A 22,842-nucleotide genomic window follows, 5' to 3' on the forward strand; every position below is an offset into this window, starting at 1 on the left:
ATTTTCGGGAGGGGCACTGAAATTCGGGATTCTCCCGGAAAAATCAGGAGGGTTGGCATGTATGGTTGTGGCAACATCACTAACCTTGTCACCTCAGAGTAAATCATATCACAGAATATGACGAGCGTATGTTGAGATGAACTGAAGAGGAGGAGAGGGACAGGTGCTGTTAGGGCGAGACAGACGTCTCTCACGGAGTCCTTTAGTGCTGCAGGCAGGCAAGGTGTTCAAATAGTGCACAACTTCAGTTTTTTTTAATTTCTTTATGATGAACTCTGCATTATTAAGTGATAAGAACAAGTAATCTGATGTCCTGTAATCATTATGATGCTATAATTTGAGATACAATAAATAAAATACGTTTTTGTACAAAGTATCGGTATCGGATCAGTATCGTCGATACCACCCTGAATATTACTTGGTATCGGATCGGAAAGGAAATCAGTGGTATCGCACATCACTACTGAGCAGGGCCACGCTATGAATTCTGGGATAGGTTGAGCCACGAAGTATTCACCCGACCCATCCTTCAAATCTGGGGAAATGAAGGGCGCATTTGTCGGAGTCTTAGCATTTGGACAGTCTTCGTCGTGTCGCTGTAGCGTAATCAGCCTACAAATGCGGGTACAGGAGGATGCAGTTCCTGAATTTGGACACAGCTACGATACCGGACACTGCTTCTTCTTTTTCTTCGGGGTTTAACGGCAGCTGGCATCCTTGTACATGCAGTGCTGCCATCTTCTGTTTCAGTCCGTTATTACACTCTTAAATCCTGCTACTTATTCCTGCGTCTTTTGGAATCTTACAAAGCTTCAAACGACGTGTCGACTATTAAATTAGTCGTCGACGACATCGTGACTAGTCGACTAATGGTGGCAGAACAAGGCTGTTTACCACTGTGCAGCACCCCCTCCTCTTTTAACAAAAGTCCATGAATGTCTGGAAACTAAGGAGACCATGTCACAGAGTCCCAGCATCTTCTGAACTGGTTTTGTTACCAAAGTTACCAGATGTGCCTGCGGACACATATAAACTTGAGTGACATCCCATTCTTAATCCATAGTGTTCAATGTCCCACCCTTTGCAGCTATGAAATCTTCAGCTCTTCTGGGAAAGCTTTCCACAAAGTTGAGGAGTCTGTTTATGGGATTTTTTTTCTTGCAGACGTGCATTTGTGAGGTCGGACACTGATGCTGGAGGGGGCAGCCTGACTCACAGGCTCTGCTCTAATTCATCTCAAAGGTACTCTATCGGGTTACTGCGCCATGCTGGAATTCACTGAGCTCCTGAGATCAATCGCTTCTTTTATAAATGTGTGGAGGTGCTTAGGTGCCTGGTTTTTTCCCCGTTGGCTATGGAAGTGCCTGGAACTTCTGAATTCAATGATTTGGACAGGTGAGTGAATACTTTGGCAATATACTGTATACTAATGTATTGAATAACATCGAAAAGTACAGTAATGTAACAACACAATCTGGTTTAGACACTATGAAATGTGTTTCTCTAATAGTAAAACATTATCAGCTGCCTCCAGGAAAGCCATGCTTGAAATGTTTCTAATGATAGGAGAGACCTGTCTCCGCTCACTACATGAATAACATGTTTGATTCTGTTTAAATAAACGTAATGAACACAACAAAGTGCTGCTAGTCTATTCTTAACTGCAGGGGAAAGATACTTACTAGCATCACATTGTTTGAGTGTCCCGCTTAACACGACTGAGTCAAGCACAGGAGCCAGAGTCAGGACACCGGTGCAAGGTTTGTGATCCCCCCTTGTGTGAAAATCTTTTTTCACATTTCTATAGATATATATCATCCATGGTATCCACTGCTATTGAGGTTGAGCACACTTAATGGATAACAGGGATAGCTCAGTAGGTAATGTTTGTTTTGTTCCATATTCATATTCATCTAATTTCATCAACACCACAGGAGATTAACAAAAGAGCCACTTGTTTGCACTCCCAGGCCGAGAACCATTACCATTTTGCACATGTGTTAAGTGATAACATCCTAAGGTTCTAGAAATGGTGGGACAGATTATCTGGTGAACACTGGCGTGTTTGCACTGTCATTGGGGTGGCTGTGGCTCAAGTAAATAGCTCCTTTGCTCCTCCTGTGTACATGTCAATATATCCTTGGACAAGAAGATGAACCCTGAGTTGTCCCTGATGCTTTCATTGGAGTGTGAGTGTGTGAATGTTAGAAAATATGCTTAGGCATGGATAAAACATTATATGAATATATGTGTGATTAGATGAATGAGACTTGCAGTAGGAAGCACTTTGAGTGCCCAGCAGGAGTATTTGGAGTATACTGCATCACTAGCATGCACAGCTCATAGAGCATCTAGCAAAATTGTGTTACTTTGTAATGTTACATTTTGTAACATATTTTCTGTAATAAATTAGTTAGTGGTGCAGTTTCTATGACGGTACAGTCGCAGAGATGATAGAACTCTAAATATTATGCAATTCAAAGCAAATAGTCCATCAAAGAAATAGCATAATGGGAAGCATCATAGCCTACTGAAGCAGTGGGAATGTTCAGAATTCAGGGGAAGTATTCCCCTGTGAAATCGTTATTTAAAAAACAAACACTCCAACACCAGCTGATCCCACTCTTTAAGTCCAAGCTTCCAACTCATTACCTGTAAAGACTCATTCCTTGTGTTTACAGGTAACACAAGTGTGAGCAACCTCCTGCTTTAACACATCTTTCACCTGGAGACCAGAGCAAGACACGAGCAGGTGAGGGCAAACCATCCATTTATTTCAGATTCAGTTTGAACTGCTGCAGATTTTTAAATATTTTATGAAGGAATGCTAATGTCTCTCTTTGTACACTGGTATTACTGTGAGCGAGAACTAGCATATATGTCAAGTTGAAATTATGGAGTGTAACAAGGACATAAGCCATTCAAGAGCACAAAATCATTTGAGTCCAATTGAGTCATCTTGTTTAGTCCTGTTTGATCTTCTGCTGGAAACAACAAATTAGGTTTAAAACTACAGGTTACAGAATACCGAGAGGCAGAGAAAAAATGTAAATGTAATTTTTTTTAATGAAGACATCAGACAATAGCCGACTCGTTCTGTGAGTAACTGTGATCTGATCCCATGCTGCGCAGGGAATGAGACGAGACAAGAGGGAAGAGAAAAAGTAAAAGTTGTTGCTCATTTTCGCTCTGTGTGTCTGCCCCGTTAATTTAGTCCCTGCAATATTTCAAACTGGTCATCTGTGGCAAAATCCTGAAAATTCCAGTGATTTGGCTTCGTTTTTCTGAAGAATGATAGTGGTAAGTGCTAGACTCGCCAACAAAGACTTCCTGTGACTAGTTTATGCCTGCCTGTTAAATCCTTTCAATGTGAAGCAACGGGAGTAGGGAATGTTCGGTTTGTGCTGGCAGAAGCTTAATCTGTAACACTGTTACTAATGCATTACATTATTTGGTGTTAGTGATGGAACCTTTTTTGTTAAAAAATACAACTCTTTGCCAAACTAATGCAAGAATGTGGCATCTCCCAGGGCGTGCAGCACAAAGGCTGTGAACCACAAATGTATTGTTTTTATCACTGAAATGTTTATTAATGAGGTTTACAGGTTACTTTGAGCTCTTTATCAAACCAAACACTGCTGATTATTTTTAATGTAAAAAAAAAAGGGCAGCGGCGGGCAGTAGAATAGAAGACTAGAAGACCTGAGTTCGGTTGGCTTGTTCTTCCTCCTGTCATCATCAAAAACACTGCCATCTGGGCAGGCCCACACACACCTGTGCTTTCTGGGAGTTTGCCACGGAGAGGCAAGCAAAGACTGAAGCATTCAAGCAAAGGTGGAGAGCTGGGACAGAAGGGTGATGCAAGGAGAGACTGTCCTTCAGGTAGACTACAACTTTTACTCTCTTCAGCCCATTTACATGGTTGGACAAATACATAAAAAGGATACAGAGAGTGATTTTGGAGCAGAAACATAGATGGAAGTGAGTGAGAGAGGCAATACTTCTGTTCTGTGTTCTACCAACTTTTCTCCATATAAAGCTAACTCCTTCACCAAACCCGTGTTATCCCCAAGGGGTTCATATTCCTCCACATATGGACTGAACATTGTAATTCCTGTGGACGCCCGTACAAAGCAGCCTTGGGGCAGCATCGATGCACCTGTTCATGTGGCATGAATTAACCGACATCTACATCAAAAGGGTCAAATCTATACCCCCCAGGGCATGTTTTGGCTGAGTTTGCGTGTATCTGCAGAATTTTTGACAAGGCTGTCAGCCACTCTCCAGAGGAAGCCCCTTCCAATTCCCCCCTCTCTTCTTCACTCACTAGAATAATTCGCACTCAACTATAAACAAAACCGACTGCCAAACATTCTTGGGGGCTGAGTGTGTGGAGAAGATTGAAAGGATATCTGCAAGTTTTTGAGGTGTGTGAATGTGGGGTGTGTGCTGCAGTGTGTGTGGGTTGGTGCGAGTGATTGTGTGATATGGTTTTTAAGCAGGCTTGAATCCTAAATGATCATTGACTAAACTGTTTTGTGAAGGAGAAGGAGACGAAAGAGTGGGGAAGGTGCCAAGGGCCAGTTTTACAGAACACGACCAGCCTAAAAATGAGCTCCAAAGACATCTTTCAACTCTCACTGGCTTGGGAACCTTTAGTGCAGAGTTCACAAACTCATTGGTCTTTAATTAAAACATCAGAGGCTAATCAAAACGATGCCCTGTTGCATATATGAATTTATAATGAACTGAAACATATTATCCACTTTTTCTTTAGCTACAAGGACATTTGGAAACTGGGAAGATAAAAAATACCCAAAAGATTTAAATCGCTCTTGCAATCCTTGATGTGGTGTGTGTGTGTGCATGTGCCAAGCCTCCAGTAGGATCTGAGTTAAGATTTGTCTTTCATTGCAGACAAACAGACTGATCAGTTGAAGTTGATTTGCCGGACATTTGGCTGCACTGCTAATCAGAGAGCAGGAATGAGGTCCAGTGGTCTGATGCCAGCAGATTCTTTTCCTGTATGATTACAATCTCTTTGTTCTTTTGCAATGACCTTGGCTCATCACACAATCGAGTGTCTGATTGCATCACACGTAGCCCCCGACTGCCTTGTTAGCTTTTATGGCCATTACTGCGGTGCATGTGTGAGTGGCTGTTGGACGCAGTCGGTGTGCATCAGGGGAAGTTCTGTCTTGTCTAATACTCTCATTGCTGTGTGTTGGTGACATGCACAAATGTTAAAAATGCAAATTTACGTTCACACAGCTAGTGTGAGGCAGTATTCATTTAGCTGGGTGGCAATTTGCTGCTAATGACACAAAGAGACAGACAACCATTCACAGTCACAGTCACACCTGTGGGCAATTTAGAATCCCCAGATAATCTAACCCCACAAACTGCATGTCTGTAGACTATGGGAGGAAGACGTACCCAGAGAGAACTCGTGCAAACCTCATATAGAAAGGTCTCGGCCAGATGGCAGATTCAAACCCAGGACCTCCTGGATGTAAGCCACAGTGCTAACCACTGTGGCTCTGCTACCCATTTACCAAACTGTTGATTTAATTACTTCCAATGGTCCTGCAAGCAAGCGCGAATGTGAGTGTAAATTATGTCTGTGTACTGGCCCTGTGGAGGACTGCCTAACTGTTTGGACTGTGCCACAATGATGGCCACAACCAGAAGATGGGTAAATATATGGATGGATTGTGCAATACAAATCTTTTAACTGAGGCTAGTGTGGCTAAAAATAGTGCACACAGAGGAAGTGTGTAACTAAAACACCTGTTGCATTAGAAGAGTGAGAGGAAGCTGGCTGTCATGTAACTTCTATGGGCTTCTTTCAAAGCGGTGTTCTGCATTTCACTTTTGTTGCATCACCATCGTGACTGGAAATGAAGAAAAAAAGAAACAACAGCAAAGCTTTAGTCAGCGTTTCAGTTAGCCGTGCGTGCAGCAGAATGAATGCAACGCTGGCCATGAAGTATGCTACAAATTTTCCCTGTAACATTGTGCTTTTAAAAAACGTAACGTGGCTCTGGATTCCCTCATAGGCACAAAGATCTGAGACTGTGTGTGAAAAACAGAAAGTTGACTTGTTTGGTGACGTGTGGGGGCAGCCTGTGCAGACAAACACGTCTCTGCTGCAATAACAATAACAGACATGAAGCCAGATACAGTGAAGACAGGCATCAGAGTCCACCCTCCACTGAACAGCACAGTTAATAACACCACCCTGTGCACTGTGTCAGGCTTCAGCAGCACATATCCATTATTCAGGTCTCCATCTCCATCTATACCACTATCCCACCTTCCCCAGCATAGATTTGTAATTCATCACCCATTCTTATAAATCTTTAATTGTTTTAAAGCACTCGTTGGTACGTGTATGTCTGTGTTCTGGGCATTACAAGCAAGCTTTCGCATGAACGTACAATTACTAAAGATACTCTAAAATAGACCTGGGATAATTCTTCTGCTGATGTTACATAACAGGAATACATCCAGGAGAGGTAGACTGGTCTAAATTATTACCTGGGTGTTGGACAGATGCAGAGAAAGAAGATTGATTCTTTTATTCCATCCCCCACCGTTTCTGTCTCTCTAAGCTCTAACACCTAAACAGCACTGCCACGCAGTGACCTTCACCACAACACAGGAAAGCTATCTGAAATTTGAATTTACTGAAACAAAGAGTGCGAGTCATCCCGAAATCACATTTATGGATATTATTTTTGAAAATATCAAATTCAACATAGGTGAAGAGTACACAGAGTATATATACTTTTACCACTGACAGAAGATTTAATGTGATCGATGAAGCAGGAAGGATCATTTGCTTCCCTATTAAAGGAAGACTTCTCTCTTTGCTGCCGTCTGCTGACTCACAAGCCCACATAAACTTGGCCCAAACAATGTGCACTTGGCTTTGTAAAGATCCACACTAACAATCTGGCACACCACAAACATTGGTACCGTGCCTCTTTAGTGAACTGTAAAGCTCATAAAAGAGACAGTTCATGAGCAGAATTAATAGTTTGCCAAAGTTTATTGGCAGGTTGTACCACTGAGAGGTTTACGAGGGGTTTACGAGGGGTTTGTCCCAGGTGGGTGTGGGATAATGATGTCACATTTGCATGTCCTTATTTTACCTTTGCTAATGAATATGTCCGTGGTACACAGGAATGGAGCAGATGAATCCAAATCCATCTGATTCAAACACATTCAAGCTAAAATATTATTTATTATGTTATTTTAAAAACAGCACCCTGACTAAAAAGGACACCTCATGAATCAAAACTCAGTTTGCTAATTTAAGTATTTTCATTTGAAATAAAAAAAATATATTTATCTTTAGTTTTTCCCTTGAAGGAATCCATTACTAATCATGGGATGACCTTTTTGACGGGATCATATCTTTTTACTTTTACATGGTGTAAACAAATGTTGCTTTGAGCAAGCGTGCACTCCGGGCATCTTTTAACCAACCTTGCCATTTTCTCTTTGGTATATGACGCATTGATCAGAGGAGTCGTGTTAACTGTCTGCAAGGCAGCAACAGAGCAAACGTATCACTTGTGAAAGGACTTGCTGAGCTCTCAGCTGTGTTTTGACGTGCCCGGCGCAGAATACAGTCTCAGTTGTCTGAGCTTGTAGCTTTATCTGCATGTGTGGGTGGTTATCATGGACCACATTAATATGGTCTGTCTTTATTTGTCTATTTTTTTTTTACAGATTTCATTATGTTGCGGTCAGAATGTACATGTATTTGAGGGGTGTTGAAACACACAACATCTTCCCTATTGAAAGCTACTGCTCTATTAAAAGTAGCACGCAAGGCAAAATCGTGGTTTTAAAAAACCCAGGATGTTACAAACAAGTGTCAGATTTGGGGATTTGATTGAGAAGCAAAGGAGAACATACGTTTGAACGTATCGTAGTGATTTGTTAACTGCATGATGGACGCGTCACACTCGTGGTCAGAAAGTTCTGAGTAAACTGAAGTAGCTAAGTTCTCTAATATGAAGCTCTTAACTGATTTACTGATACATTGTTTCCACCTTTGATTGTTGTTAGTTAGTCATTGATATTAAATGTTACAGAGAAACGCATGATTGTGTTTATGGTGTTACTCCTAGCGGATGCTAATGTCCTCATAGTAATTATAGTTTTTATACGTTTTATACGATTTAGCCAAGAAAGGAAAACGATGGCGTTTAAATCTGCACGTGATCTTTCGCTCTGAATGTCTCTCTCTCGCTCGCTCTCTCACACACACACACACACACACGCACAAACACGTTCACCAAACAGCTGATAAGACAAGTTTAATAAAACTTTGCCCTGCATGTGTCTTTGTTTTCAACATGTCCAGGAACCGTGAGGTACAAAGGTCTATCCAGGTTAGCTGTTCACATGTTGCTCTTAACCTTTTACATCATATTTAATCCTCTGCTGTATTTTATTCCCTATCTCCTTGATTCCTTTACTTAACTCCTTTTCTTACACTTATTGTCCATGCTTGACTTTTGCACCTTTTAACCTCTAACACGAGAAGACGAGCTGCATCTTTTCCTGTGTGAGTAACACCGCTACAACCTCAGCATGTGACAAGCCGCTTATGCTTAACAAATCCCACCAAGCTTGGACGGCTGCCCCACAGGAGGAACATCATGGCTTCATGCTGACCAAGAAAAGTAAGGTAGCAATATTATTTTACATGGATCACATGTAAAATCTAATGCTTTGAATTACACTTTCATTCATCTCATCTTATAATGTTGTTGAGCTGTTGGGGTCATGATCCGGATTTAGGTTCAGACCTCTTTCATTCAAATCCCACAGAAGGTGAATAATCTCCATAATTGAAATGCATGAAAATCCTCTGTTCTCTATGCACTCTGTGCAGTTTCATTATCGGTTTTTGTGTTATGTATGTTTCATCAGCAGAAAAGGGAACTGAGCTAAATCCTATCATGTGTGATAAATTATGCTCTGACTGTCGTCCAAAGAGACCAAGAGACAAATAACTAACAATAGACGCACTTTACTGTTGTCCTTTTTGGACAGACGCAGAGAAAGATGAAAAATGTCCTTTTTCAGACTAAACGCTGGTTGGAATAAAGAGGTGTTGAATGTCTCGATTTATGACAAATGTTTCATGTTTAGTTGATTCAGCAGGCAGAGTGAGTATGGGCTTATTGAAATGAAATGCTGCTTAGACAAAGACTAATCCAGCCCTCGAGATTTTAGTCTTGTGGACACACGTGGTGGTCAGTTTGAGGCAGACATCAAAGGAAGTAAATGGACTGTATGTACCAAAGTTACATTGTCAGTGTTATCCAACTGCACCACACAAGTCATCGTTATCATCGGTCAGTATTGTTTGGTGGGAATTACAGCTGGAACTACACTCTTAACCTAGGAATCAACATTTGCTCAGTGAGTGTTTATGTGAGGGAAAAACTATTAGAATCAAAAACCTCGTATTGACTTCCACAAGATTTTGCATCCTATCTGGATTTTCTCCATTACACCTGGAAATGAAACTTTATGTGGGGTCCCAGTTCATCTTAAAAGCTTCTCGGAGTTTTTGTCAGCGCTCTGTACACGAGCCAGGTACACATTACTCAAATATATCCACCCATATATTTTCTTAACCACTTATCAAACTGATGACAGCAGGGGAACTTGAGTCTAAGGGTGGTTGCCTGGTTGTACTGTTACACTTTCGAAGTACAGTGCTCTGTGCGAGGTTGCTGAAGTTGCTCTGTTTTTAGGGACTAAATGGTTATTGGAGACAGAATCGCAGCTCTGGCTCTCAGACATACCTGGGCTGGTCTTGTTGTTGCATGCATTAGTAATTCTGTTCACTGACATCATGATGTACATTTTCATATATTAAGTACAGCAGTTGGGTACTGTACTTAGAAGGTAACTTTTTCACTTAGTACTGACAAATTTTAGCCAGAGGTATCCAGATACGTCTTTCTGTTTAATGTATTCGTGTCCAAAATATGTTGATTTGCATCTGAAATTAAACAAGAACATCATTCAGATTTAGTAGCTGTTCTGAATATCTTCAGTGCAGAGACACCAGCCAATATCTGTTTACAAATTAAAGTCTCTTATGGAAATTAATATCTTGCTTAACAATTTGACATCAAATGTAAAAGCGCCCAAAAAAATAAATAAATAATAACATACTTGTTTTTCTCCCTGTAGATATTTGACTGTTTAAGGAGCCAGCGCAAGTGAACATGGACTCTGCATCGAGAGCTCAGAGGAGAAGGATAACCATGGCGGCAGCTGCAGCCCCCGACGGCGGCTACGCCTGGTTCATCCTGCTCTCCTGCTTTCTAGTTTTTGGTTTGACCTTTGGGGTCATTAAAGCATTTGGTGTATTCTATGTTGAGATACATCGATACTTTGAAACCACAGCAACAGGTACATCGTGGATCACCTCTATTGCGGTGGCTACCATTCACATTGTAGGTAACTATCAGCAAGTTTTTAATCTTAAGCATGTCTGTATTTAATACAAGCGTATGGAAGCGAGTGTGGTGAGAGTAGACATCGGAGCATCCCGACACATTTTCCTATTTTGACAGTATTATCTCGATGCGTTTACCCTTTAAATGCCCTCCACTTTTTAAGTTGTGGCCACCAGGTGTCGCTCTTCTACAATTTAAAAAATGGTTAAACATTTGACACCCGGTTCTTTTCATGCTGAATGAATTCTACTGCATTAATCACAAAACTACCAGGAAAGTACTCAAAATAATAAGATATAATTTTGAACCCAACTGTTAGGAGAGTTTGGTTATATAAATGATATAGCTGGACAATAAAGGACACTCTTAAGTCGACGATTAAAATTCTAAGCAAGTTACAGAACAGATTAAAAAGCATCTGTTATACTATGAAGTGTGTAAATGTTGTTATGGAATCAGTTATATGAGTATGTCCTATGTGTCCATTTGCAGCTCCAGTGGCATCTGCACTCAGCGCCCGATTCAGCCATCGTGCTGTAGTGATAACGGGGGGTCTGATGTGCAGCTTAGGAGTTGTATTTGGGGCTTTTGCCAATAACCTCACTGAACTCTACTTAACAGTAGGGTTTCTAAATGGTAAGTGATACAATGCACACAAAACCAACCGAAAACACAACACAGAAAATATCATATTTGCTGTTTTTCTTTGCTGCAGGATTTGGCTACGCTTTAACGTGGACGCCCACAGTGACCGTGCTGGGCTATTACTTTGAGAAGAGGCGCCCGGTGGCAAATGCCTTATCCAGCTCAGGAGAATGCATTTTTACCTTTGTCCTCACCCCTTTATTTCAGCTGCTGATTGACAGCTTCTCTTGGAGAGGTGCTCTGCTGATCTTAGGGGGTCTGCAGCTTAACCTGTGCGTAAGTGGGATGTTGTTGAGGCCCCTGAAAGCCACCAAAGATCCTACTAATGGCAGTGAGATAAAAGCTGCAGAAGAAAGCTTGGAAATCAGATCAGTCTCTAAAGAGGACTTGGATGAGGTCAAGTCCAGCTGCCATGTAGGGAAAGAGCTGGAGGATGCTGATGAGTGGAGAGTGGAACTATGTTTTGAAGATCCCAGTGACAAACATGATATGACTGAAGAATCAACCAGCAGAACTAAGTGGACTGAACTAAAGAACAAAATTCTTCTGTATGTAGATTATACCCTCATTACAAATGCTCAGTTCATGATCTACTCTATGTTTGGGGTGTTTGCTGCTCTGGGTTTCTTTGCCCCAGCTCTGTTCCTGGTTCCCTATGCCCGCAGTAAAGGGATCGAGGAGTACCAGGCAGCTGCTCTTATGTCCATCTCTGCAGTGCTGGACCTCTTTGGAAGAGTGTTTTTTGGCTGGGTGGCAAACCTGAGACTGACAGAGACGGTGCGTTCAATGTAATAATGAACCAGACCTAGAACCATACTTTGAAAATCACATGATAGCAAAGTGCTTCTTATTAACAGTATTACAGATCAAACAGATATGCCTGTTGAGCAAGAAATATTGTAGGTGATGGGTGAAACAATAAGTAAATCATTACAACTTAATATCTACGGAAAGGTAAATAATGCATTGATACTTGGGATGTTCCCGGCGACTCATTGAGAAAAAAAATGTAACTAGCCCTCTAGTCTGAAACTAAGAAACACTCTAATGCACTGTTTCCCATTTCCAGGTGCAGCAGCTGACGGCTACAGTGATTCTGCTGGGTACAGTGTTACTGCTATGCCCGTTGGCTACCTCGTTTTCAGAGCTGGTTGCTTTTAGTGCAGTTTACGGGCTGGTGTATGGTGCAACGGTTGCCATTCACATCACTGTGCTGGCTGAGGTTGTGGGCATCCAGAGGCTCGGAAGTGCACTGGGGTTCTTCATGCTTATACGCAGCAGCGGAGGCCTGCTTGGGCCACCTATTGCTGGTGAGTTTTTATAGTGAACACTAAAAACAACAGACATGTTAAACCTTCTGTGAATATCACAAAAGAAATGGATTTTTAACTTTATGTTGTTGCTGTGAAACTCATCCATTTAGGTGTTGTGACTGCAAACTAAAAGGTAGAATTATTGAATTGTTGCTTTATATTAACATTTCTATTTGCAAAGCTTTAGAAACATTTCAAGGTCGCAGTGTCCCCTCACATTATCCAATACATAAAGTCTTACACAGTGGCTGTGCTTATGCATTTTTCTACCATGTAACTGCAGCGCACTGAAGCTCAGTGGAATCAAATGAGATTTTGATACCTTGCTTACATTCAGTACTGCTTTACAATTAATAATGGATTTCATCAAATGTCCATCTGACAGAATCCTTGTTATTCTATTTACACTTTCTTTTGTATTTAGAGGGCAAGTGGGTAAAAATCACATTAAGATGCTACTTTATGTTTATTTTACAGCTGATCGCTTCCAAATATGTCTTTTTCTTGTTAAAGAGAGGCTCTTTCCCACTGATTTTTCCTTCTGTTACACTGCATTGCAACAGCAGCTGCAGTAACTATGCATGCAAAGCAGAAAAAAAGAGCAAAGAGATGACAAATGGCAAATAGACGCCTAACTGGAAGTGCATGTGTCCCTTTGTCAGCTATTTCATCTCACCACCTTGCCAAGATATATTTAAACGAGTTGCAAATATGCCATCATACATCTCCAGTAATCTGTCTGCCAATTTAATTAAAAAGGCATTTCTTGAACTAAATTACAGTAAAATGTTTTTCTGCTCCTCTCCTCTCTCTGTGCAAACCAACACATACCATGAGCCCCGCCTCCCAAATCAGCGAGGATTTAACCTGATTATGGAGGTTGTGACTCACATTCACACACAACACTAAAGAAAAGCAGTTAATAGAGATTAGAAAACATCCGGTGTGATTTGGCATGCAGACAGACAGATACGCTGCCTTTGGTGGAAGATTTATGGTTATTTGGTTTTTTGGTTTTTCTTTAAACAAAAGAAAATGTTGCATAGAAAAATATTAACAAATACTTTTCAGTCCTCCCCCAGTTTCTTACTTTCCTGCTGACATTTAAAGAATCTTTTTATTTATTTAACTCCCTAAAAATCTCTTAATTTGGATAAAAGTGACACCCCCCACATTTAAATGTTGAATTAAAGAACACGCTCAAGGCTGAAACTGACCTCAAATATAGTTAAATGCTCATTGAAGTGAAGTAGATGCAAATATAGCCAGTGGTGTCCTATTTTTAACTTAACATGGTTCCTCTGACACAGAGGCTATTTCTAACTACTTCTACTACTTTGATGACCGGAGACTTGATGGATTTTGAGGATGCATCAAAGATTCTATTTATGTTTCCTTCATGTGCGTCGCTGGCTTCATTGCCTTAGGATGAACCGAATGTTAGTGCAATCCAATTTCTGCCTCAGTCTTTTGCTTGTTCATGAACAATAACATCGCTTAAACATTGTTGTGTTTGTTGGTTTTTTGACAGCGCAGGTGAATTCCAGTGATGAATAGATGTTGTCCCACTTCTACTTTTCCTTTTAGGATTCTTCATTGACAAGATGAGTGATTATGGGACAGGTTTCCTCATGGCAGGGGTGTCTCTCATTGTCTCTGCCTTGTTCCTGCTCCTCCTCCACATAATGAACCGAAGAGGTCAGGGCACAGCTAACAAGAGCCAGAATACACACAAGGACAACAAAGGACAAAGTCTAGGAGGGGAAGAAAAAGAGGAGCAGGACATGACATGATACTCTGCAGTTGGTGAGTTTAAAATGGTGACTGAGCCAAAGATTGCCATCAAAAAAGGAAAAAGAAGAAAGCAAGGACTGGCAAGTTAAACGTCAAAAACTGTCACCCTGCCATATGTTGCTTTTACGTACACAAACGTCACACAAAATTTCCACTGGAAATAAAGAAATTGTCATTTTGTCATTTTGATATAAACCCTCTGTTTACTTTTCACAAAGCACAATTTTACAAAGCGATCTGTCTCGTTTTTATTATTTTCAGTGTTAGCAGTGTCAGTTCTGCAGGCGTGTTTGCAGTCAGCGGATAGGAACAAATGTATTGGGGGTTTTTTAAAGATGCATTTGAGATTAATTTCAAGGAAGAGCAAGCAGAAACACATGAAAGGGCTAACTGTTTTTAACTGAATGTTCAGTGCTTTTTGTACCAATAGACTGACGAGCATTTTGTGCGCTCCCCGAAGCACTGGTAGAAAACACTGGGCTGACTCGTCTGCACAAAGCTGTAGTAATGATAAGATTTGACCTGACCGTTCACAAGCTCATTCTCATATGTTAATAAATACAACTTTGTTACTGAACGTCTTTAATCCTTGTATGGATGATGTGTCTGCATGGACGAGTGCGGAGCCGCTACTTTTAAAATGCAACTATGGCTCCCTCCAGTGACAAGATACTGCTATTGCATTTGCAGCCTTCCTAACTGCAGCACTGAGCTGAAAATGCTGATACATACAGATCACAGAGAGGATTACAGACTATTGGGGGGGGAAAATTAGTTGCAGTTAGTTGTATGAAATCCTAAACTGTGTGAAGCATCCTCTCCTTTACTTTCAGGCCCCTTGTAAACAGCCCAGACGTTATCTGAACTATTCAAAGCTTCAACATTGGAGTTTGAAACCCACCGGGATTTTTTCCCGTCCTATGCTGCACAATTTTTGGTACATGCAAACCCTGCAGTAATGCAAACACACAGTAACGAGTGTAAATAAATACATCCCTCTTCATAAACCTGTAATAACGAGATCCAAAGTGAGGTTTACAAGCAGTGGCCCACACTGGAATGCCCCCACACTAAGAGGCACAAGATATGCAGACTCACACAGGCCAACACACACAGCAAAGGCAAAAGGCTACAGAAATGAAAACTCGCCACAACAAGAGAGCTGCTCTCAGAATACCACAAAGCTTTGATCTACCAGACAGGAACAAAGACCTAATCCATGTTTCATAGGAGCTCTACATGAAAACCAAACACACACATTCATTCACACACACTCGCAGGCACACAGTACGCCGTGGTTGAGTGCCAAGAGACGGATGCGACTACCTATCGTCAGGAAACGGTTATTGTTTTCTCAACTGAACAAATGTGCATTTTCAGACCAGTAAAATCAGAAACTAGGGCGGGTTATGCAGTTTTCATTTTCAGTGTAAGGACTGGTTTATTGAACCAGTGATTTGCAGACCATATGAGAGCCATGCAGTTACACGTTGTTCCAAATTTTCACCAGCTCATCGTTGTGGCTGTGAAAGCCTCATTCTGTCCCCCGTCCTATTTTAACACTTGTGCACGGAGCACAACAGACAAAAGTCCTTCCAATGTCCGTCAGAGCCCAGCAGAAAGTTTCTCTCGCTCTGCTGGCATCCGCCCAGAGGCTGCCTCATTTTTACAACCGATCAAAAACAACAAAGCAAAAGCCTGTGACAGTGATACTGTGAAAGAAATGTTTTTCTGCAGGATTATCTCTACGTAGTTTGAATAATTCGAGTTTACCAGTGTGGATGATTTGAGCTTCGTGATCAGCTTTTGGAATATAAATGATGTTTAGTCAATACCGAGGACCCACAGTGTACCAAGAGAAGAACATGACTCAGCAGCATGTTGGTAATTTGACTATGATTTGCAATCAGACATCTTATCCATACTCATCAGAATAAAATATCCAGACTTATTCATTACATGAGATAGGATATTAGTTACAGAGGTCATATAGACTTTGCAGCTTCTTCAGAACTATGGACCAGATGTGGTGTAAAGTGCACTGCAACCTAATAAGTCGACTTTTACATTTAAACAATTCAGTCACAATAAATACGGTGTTTTCTTCATGTATTTGAGGGAAAGACCTCGTCGGTGGGATGTGTGTAAAAAGAGAAAGAGAGAGAGAGTGTGCGAGGCGGAGAGCAGTGACCTGAGGCAGCCTAAATCTGACCCTTTCAGCATCATCTCCTATAAAGACGGAAGCACACGAAGAGCTTTGAAGTCTAACATGAGTTACCGAAGCACCTCCTGGACACTTTGACCCCACAGTAGAACGTCTGAGCTGTGAGTTGCTATAGAAACTGAATGAGTTTCTTTCTTCTTCTTTTTCGACCTGTAGGTCACGGTGAGGAATTCTGCACAGCTATCCGAGTTCAAAGTTTTTAGTTGCAGGATGAGAAGAGCTGTGAGGCAAGAGGGAGGGAAAAAAGACAACTGTATCTGAGAGATGAGAAACTAATTTGGACAAAAAGGGAAACTTCAAACTAAGGTGGAGCACATGAGGTAGAGCAGTAGGCAATCAACCATAAATAAACGACAAGAGGAAGCAGAAAGACAGAAAAGAACCAATTACTGTATGCCGGGGGAAGCTCTCAGAGTGAGCTCACACATCAGACTTTTTGCAGGTTGGAGCTGTTAGAGGATACAGTATCGTGATATTTTAGTGAACAGAAGGAAATCGAGCAGAATCACATCAGTGAGAAAGTCGTCCTGATAATGAGAAATTAATGAAACAGCTAAAAAGGGTTTAGATTAATTAAGATTTACAGCAAACAGAAGCTCACAGTGTGCACAGAAATCATTACTAAAACATATCAAAGCCGTACACATGAGCAGATTTTTGATTTTAGTTGATCTGAGATGTCACAAGATATCTGTAGTACTTTCAGGGGAATGTTCTAGACTACAACGGACTTAAAAAACCAAACACACAGCCTAGAAGTTTGAATAACGAACAGACGTGAATTTGGAGTTTGTTTGACGCGCTCCCTGCCTTGAATAAACGTTCAGTTTGCAGGCGATTAAATCTTTTGCAAATAAAAACAGCCTTTTTCTGATTTTAAGGTTACTGACAGTACTGAAGGGGAGTAACTGTTTGGGCGTCATGAATGCCTTTTTGTCTGTCATCTATCACAAACCCTTCCTCTCCTTTTATCTGCAGCTCTTCCGTCCCGCACCCTCTTTTTATCTTTCCACCTTGATCTTCTTCCTGCGCTAACCCACAGTATTAAACAGCTGCCATGCTTTAAATCATCAGTGTGTTGCTGTATCTCTAACACTCTTAAATAGTAAACCTTTAAGTGCCATACAAAGGAAGCAAGATTTTATTTATAACATGCACCGACCTGATACTTCATCAAAATGCTAATACCGGGTTAGACCTGCTTTTGCATTCAGAACTACTCTAATTCCTCATGGCGTGGATTCAACAAGGTGCTGGAAACATTCCTGACTCTGTGGTCCATACTGACATGGCAGGTTCACACAGCTGCTGCAGATTTGTTGGCTGCACATCCATGATGTAAGCTCAGCTCATTTCAGTTTTATTTATCTGGTGCCAAATCTCAGCACTCACTTTATATTGTAAGTTAAAGACAATAACGGAGCGAAAACCCCAATAATCAAACCACCTGTGAGCATGCATTCAGTGACACTAGCAGGGAAGAACTCCCGGCAGAAGCAGGCTCAGTGAGGCCATCTCCAACGACCGGTTAGGGATGACGGGAGGAAGACGGGGAGTTTATGAATAACTAATGATTACATGCACACTGAGTGTGAAAAGAGGTGAAGGGAGAAGCAGAGAAAGGTGACTGCTCTCCCATTCTACCATTAAACACCCTATAAACCACATGTAAACCAGCAGTCTGAGAGCAAAGTGCTCCATCGTGGTGATATGCTGCTATGAGGTCCTTAAGATAAGATATGGCCTGACTGAGATATAAAGATAAGCAAGTATCTGTGCCTTTGACTGTTTGTTAATGTTAATGCTCCCTTTAACGAGTGACATCATGTGGAGTTGGACAAAGCGCTACGATATACCTGGGAGCTCATGTTTTTTCTACCATGTAATTATGATCATTGCAAAGTTGGCATTTTAAAATTGAATTACATCTCCTGTCATTTGTGTCAGACTTTAGTTACTGGAGCTCATCAGTGGCTCGTTTAGCAAATTAGAAGGAATGCCACTGCAATCCCACAAGTGAGCCTCTGTTTCCTGTTCTTAGCTGACGGGAGCGTGTGGTCTTCTACTGTTGCCCATCTGCTTCAAGATTAGATGTGCTGCATACCTTGGCTTTAATCAGAGGTTAATTGAGTTAGCGATCTTCAAGCAGCCGGGCCATTCTAATCTGACCTCTTAAATCACCTTTCTCCCCCATTCTGATGCTCAGCTTGAACTTCAGCTGCTCGTCCTTATCCCGACTACATGTTTAAATACACTTAATAATAATAAATTGTGTGTGTGTGCGTGCATATGTGTGTGTATGTGTGTTATAGTATAGATAAAGATCATGCACACCAAAGGCCAATCTTTGCATGTAGTATAATATTTGCTTCATTTGCTAAAGTTCAGTTTTCAAACTAGAAAACAAAAAAGCAAACACATGAGAACAATCAGTAAAATTGCAATTAAGTCACAGATTTGTGTAACTGATCCCAACTGGTTCCTCAGAGTTTACATTCTGTCAGACACATTAAAACCAAATGCTGGGAAGCAGCGAAAGCCTGCTGGACCTTTTTCAATGTGACTTAGTGAAAAATAAAACAAGGTGGACTTTTATTGCCGTTTGATGTACACAACATCAAAAGGAGGACATTAAAGAGTTAAAGTGCTGTAAAAACTTGCCCTCTGCTCTGTACAAGTGCAACAAAGCTCGGGTATCCTTCTGTCACTTCTGGCACAGCATTGCAGGATGAAATCACGTAGCGTGATCATCTAATTACCAAACACACAATTTATTATCAGAATTTTCCGCTAATTGTTGTCATATGTACTGCGTGTGTCAGGGGGTTAAAGCTCATCCAAGTGGAACTTTGACTCCTGTCCACATTCAGCAGCCGAGTTCAAACTAACCAATCGCAGCTGACCTGTGACCTCTTGCGTTGACCCTCTGACCCCAACTGACAGGCCTGATTAGAAATGAATAATCTGACAAGTTTCAGCTTCAGGCTTCAGCTCACTGATACAAACGCAGCCCACACAAAAAGCTAATAAACATTAAAAGCCACACCAAAAAGATAAACGATCTATTCACTCGCAAAGCTGGTTTCACCCATGCATAACTCCACAAATGGCATGTTGTCTGTCAGTTTATTTGTCACTAAACTATTTCAGAAATGTTTTAATAATTACATTTTCAGCCATTCTGGTTCCAACATCCATGTTTTTTCCAACATAGAAGGTAAATGATCAATTGGACCATCTTCAGGTAAAATAAATGTGTCCATTACTTTGTCTTACTTGTTACTGTTCTATGACCAAATTAATGCAATACGTTGTTCAAAGATTCAATTCAATTCAATTTTATTTATATAGCGCCAAATCACAACAAAAGTCGCCTCGAGGCGCTTCATAGATACAGAGAAAACCCAACAATCATATGACCCCCTATGAGCAGCACTTTGGTGACAGTGGGAAGGAAAAACTCCCTTTTAACAGGAAGAAACCTCCGGCAGAACCAGGCTCAGGGAGGGGCGGGGCCATCTGCTGTGATTGGTTGGGGTGAGAGAAGGAAGACAGGATAAAGACATGCTGTGGAAGAGAGACAGAGGTTAATAACAAGTATGATTTAATGCAGAGAGGTCTGTTAACACATAGTGAGTGAAGAAGAAACACCCAGTGCATCATGGGAATCCCCGGCAGCCTACGTCTATTGCAGCATAACTAAGGGAGGATTCAGGGTCACCTGGTCCAGCCCTAACTATATGCTTTAGCAAAAGATGCACATTTAACATTAAAGTCACATTAAAGAACAATCTTCAGAACAAATTTTAAATATATTTTCTTCTTCCACATATCACTTCAGCACATGTTCACAAAATCTGGTAAATCTTTGGTTTTGGTTCATTTAAAAGTTGCCGTGCATTTCGTCCTCCTTACATTGACGCTAATGCACAGAGTCAGCAATAAAGTCTCTGTGGACTGAATCTGCAGAAGCTCATTCCTTTATTGCTAAGATCATGGTAACAAAACATTAGACGTCAGGGTTGGTCCATGTGATTGGAGTAGGTTTACTAGCTGTTGTTGTACTGCTTAATGTTTCTGTAGTACCTCAGCGATTGGTTCATATTATCCCTAGAAGCCTTTGGCAATGTGTTAAAGACCCTCAGCACTAAATAACTCCTCTCCTGCAGTCTCTAAGATTAACAGCATGAGGAATGAACATTTTATCCCATTATTTAGTGCACAAAATCCCAGTATCAACAAGAAATATGATGAATTATATAGGGAAACTCAAGCATCTGTGGTATGAATCAGAATCAGAATCAGAATACTTTATTCATCCCGAGGGAAATTAGGGTTACAGCAGGCAGCACGCTAATGGCGCATGCGCACTTACAAAGGAATGCATGGTGTGTGTACATGTTTGGCTACAGTAGACCCCAACCACAAAGCTTACTGGTACTTATACTTTTTGTATTAAGACAGTATTTAAATGTAACCTCTGTTGAAACTCACAGATTCTGTCCAGATGCACAAGCTGGCCTTTGCTGTGAAACACATGTCACACATTTACCTCTTTGGCTTCTATGAAATCACACTCTCTGCTCGTGTACAAACATGAAAAAGAGGGGCTGCTCTGTCCGCTGAGCCACATCTGTCTTTGGAAAGCTACCAAACATTACAGCATGAATCAGGCTAGAATTAATCAGAATCAGAGAGGATTTAATATGGAGTCCCCAGAGATTTGCAGACACTCCATCCTCCCAGAAACAACTACAATGCATCTTTTTCTCCAGAGAACAGCTGTCAGATGAAAGGATTTTTTTTTTTTTGCCTTTCAAGAGGAGCCTGTCTCTAAACAGACTGCAATCAAAGATTTTATCTTTTAGGTGTCCAGCCCCTTATCTTTCTAATTTCTGTCTTATATAGATGACGCACATATAACATTGTTTCCAAAATAGTTCAGATGCTGTTCCCTGTAACAGAAACGCAGACAGAAAATGCAAGTATGAATGGATGAATTTAATTTAAAAAGTACTTGGAAATTTCATCATATGTGAAAGAAAATCATGGAAACTGGTTATCAAACGAAAGTATCCAGAATAATATAGAGCTGGGACTTATTTGGAGCAACATATGCATGCATTTAACTGATGCTGTTTTCCAGGAAAGGCCTTAGACGCTTCGGCAATGCCAGCAAGGCTACAGGTGCTCGGCTGGCCACCCTGTAGTCCGGACCTGTTGTGCATTTAAAGCACTTGGGGTGTTGCTAAAAAGAAAAGAGCAACTGAAATTCAAAATCAAACAAATAGGGGGAAAATGTTTTGCTTTCAAAACCACAGTAACTGATCTTTTTGATTCCCAGTGTAGATAAAAGTAGATGCAATAGACTCTTTTTTTGCCACAGACCAGCAGTTTTATTACTTAACTGTATTCAGAGCGATATGTTCTTATATCTTGTAGCTGCTGGCTGGATTGTTTCAACCGTATCCTGATCTCATCTTGTTTGGTTATACTCGTTTATACTGTAAATTCCACCTTTAGAAAGAAGGGCAGGATGTAGATGTGAGAACATGTCTGGGAAGCACTGCTGTAAACGGGACAGCTGAATTCCACTCCAGCATTCCAGGAGTGGAATTATAACTTAGCATAAATATGGAAGATAAATGAAACAAATCATTCATTAAATTCCACTATCGTCATATCTTATTGTCCGTGTCGTCCACCCCTTACCCTTTGCATTTTCATTTTTTTCTCCCTTGCTTTTGCTTTACTTTGTCTTTTGTGTAAGTGAGCCCAGGGGCCTCTCTCTCAGTGACACGGGCTCTGCTCCTGTAAAACTAATAATGACTGAGATTTGTGCGGGCTTAGCATTCTTTCTCCCTTTCAGTGCAAGACGCAAAGAATGGGGAGAAAGGTCCGGTGGTAAGGTGGTGGGGTGAGTCGGGGGAAGTGGGGGGTGGGGTTGAGATGAAGGGCGTCCTAGTTTAAGGGGGGGGATGACGGAGAAAAAGACAGGGAGGCCCCTTTCCCTGAAATACACCACATGCTTTTATTGTGCATGGATCAATGCCACTGAAGTCACTGTGAGTGCTCTGCCAACAAACATTAGCTTGTATTTATTCACACTTGGACACTCATTCAGACAGCTAGGTGTATTTGTGCAGTTTCAGACACCTTGCCATATGAATCAGGTGTGTCCTAACTCTGTTGTAATTCAATCTTGGACTGTTAATAGTTAAAAAGCGTGTATGAACTCCAGGCTAGCAGTGAAGTCTTTTTAAACCCAGTGCAAAGAAACGAGATAAAATAAAATAAGTCACAAATGCACGCTGACAAAATGCTGTCAAATTTACATAAAGATCACCAGATGTGCTACAAGATGCAA

General features: G+C 41.1%; 1 protein-coding gene across 5 annotated transcripts; it reads left to right on the forward strand.

Annotated features, from left to right (window-relative positions):
* Nucleotides 1-789: 789 nt before the first annotated feature.
* si:dkey-246g23.4 (uncharacterized protein LOC559426 homolog) lies at nt 790-17,301 on the forward strand. Of its 5 annotated transcripts, none has more exons than XM_040024983.1 (8): nt 790-5,695; nt 8,381-8,408; nt 8,564-8,702; nt 10,231-10,500; nt 10,992-11,135; nt 11,215-11,921; nt 12,214-12,454; nt 14,045-17,301. In XM_040024983.1, the coding sequence occupies exons 4-8, from the start codon at nt 10,266-10,268 to the stop codon at nt 14,248-14,250; spliced, it is 1,533 nt and encodes a 510-aa protein (XP_039880917.1). In that variant the 5' UTR covers nt 790-5,695; nt 8,381-8,408; nt 8,564-8,702; nt 10,231-10,265; the 3' UTR covers nt 14,251-17,301. The 5 variants fall into 5 exon arrangements, with proteins under 5 accessions (XP_039880917.1, XP_039880919.1, XP_039880916.1 ...); XM_040024985.1 differs by having other exon boundaries at nt 790-5,604; XM_040024982.1 differs by having other exon boundaries at nt 790-8,408.
* Nucleotides 17,302-22,842: the final 5,541 nt, after the last annotated feature.

This window comes from Simochromis diagramma, unplaced genomic scaffold (genome assembly GCF_900408965.1).
Source record: "Simochromis diagramma unplaced genomic scaffold, fSimDia1.1 OVJJ01000293.1, whole genome shotgun sequence".
Taxonomy (NCBI): domain Eukaryota; kingdom Metazoa; phylum Chordata; class Actinopteri; order Cichliformes; family Cichlidae; genus Simochromis; species Simochromis diagramma.

Coding starts and splice junctions, on each gene's coding strand:
- si:dkey-246g23.4 (XM_040024981.1), top strand. CDS start 10,266: ATGGACTCTGCATCGAGAGCTCAGAGGAGAAGGATAACCATGGCGGCA. Junction 10,501..10,991: donor GGCTACCATTCACATTGTAG/GTAACTATCAGC, acceptor GTCCATTTGCAG/CTCCAGTGGCATCTGCACTC. Junction 12,455..14,044: donor GCTTGGGCCACCTATTGCTG/GTGAGTTTTTAT, acceptor TTTTCCTTTTAG/GATTCTTCATTGACAAGATG.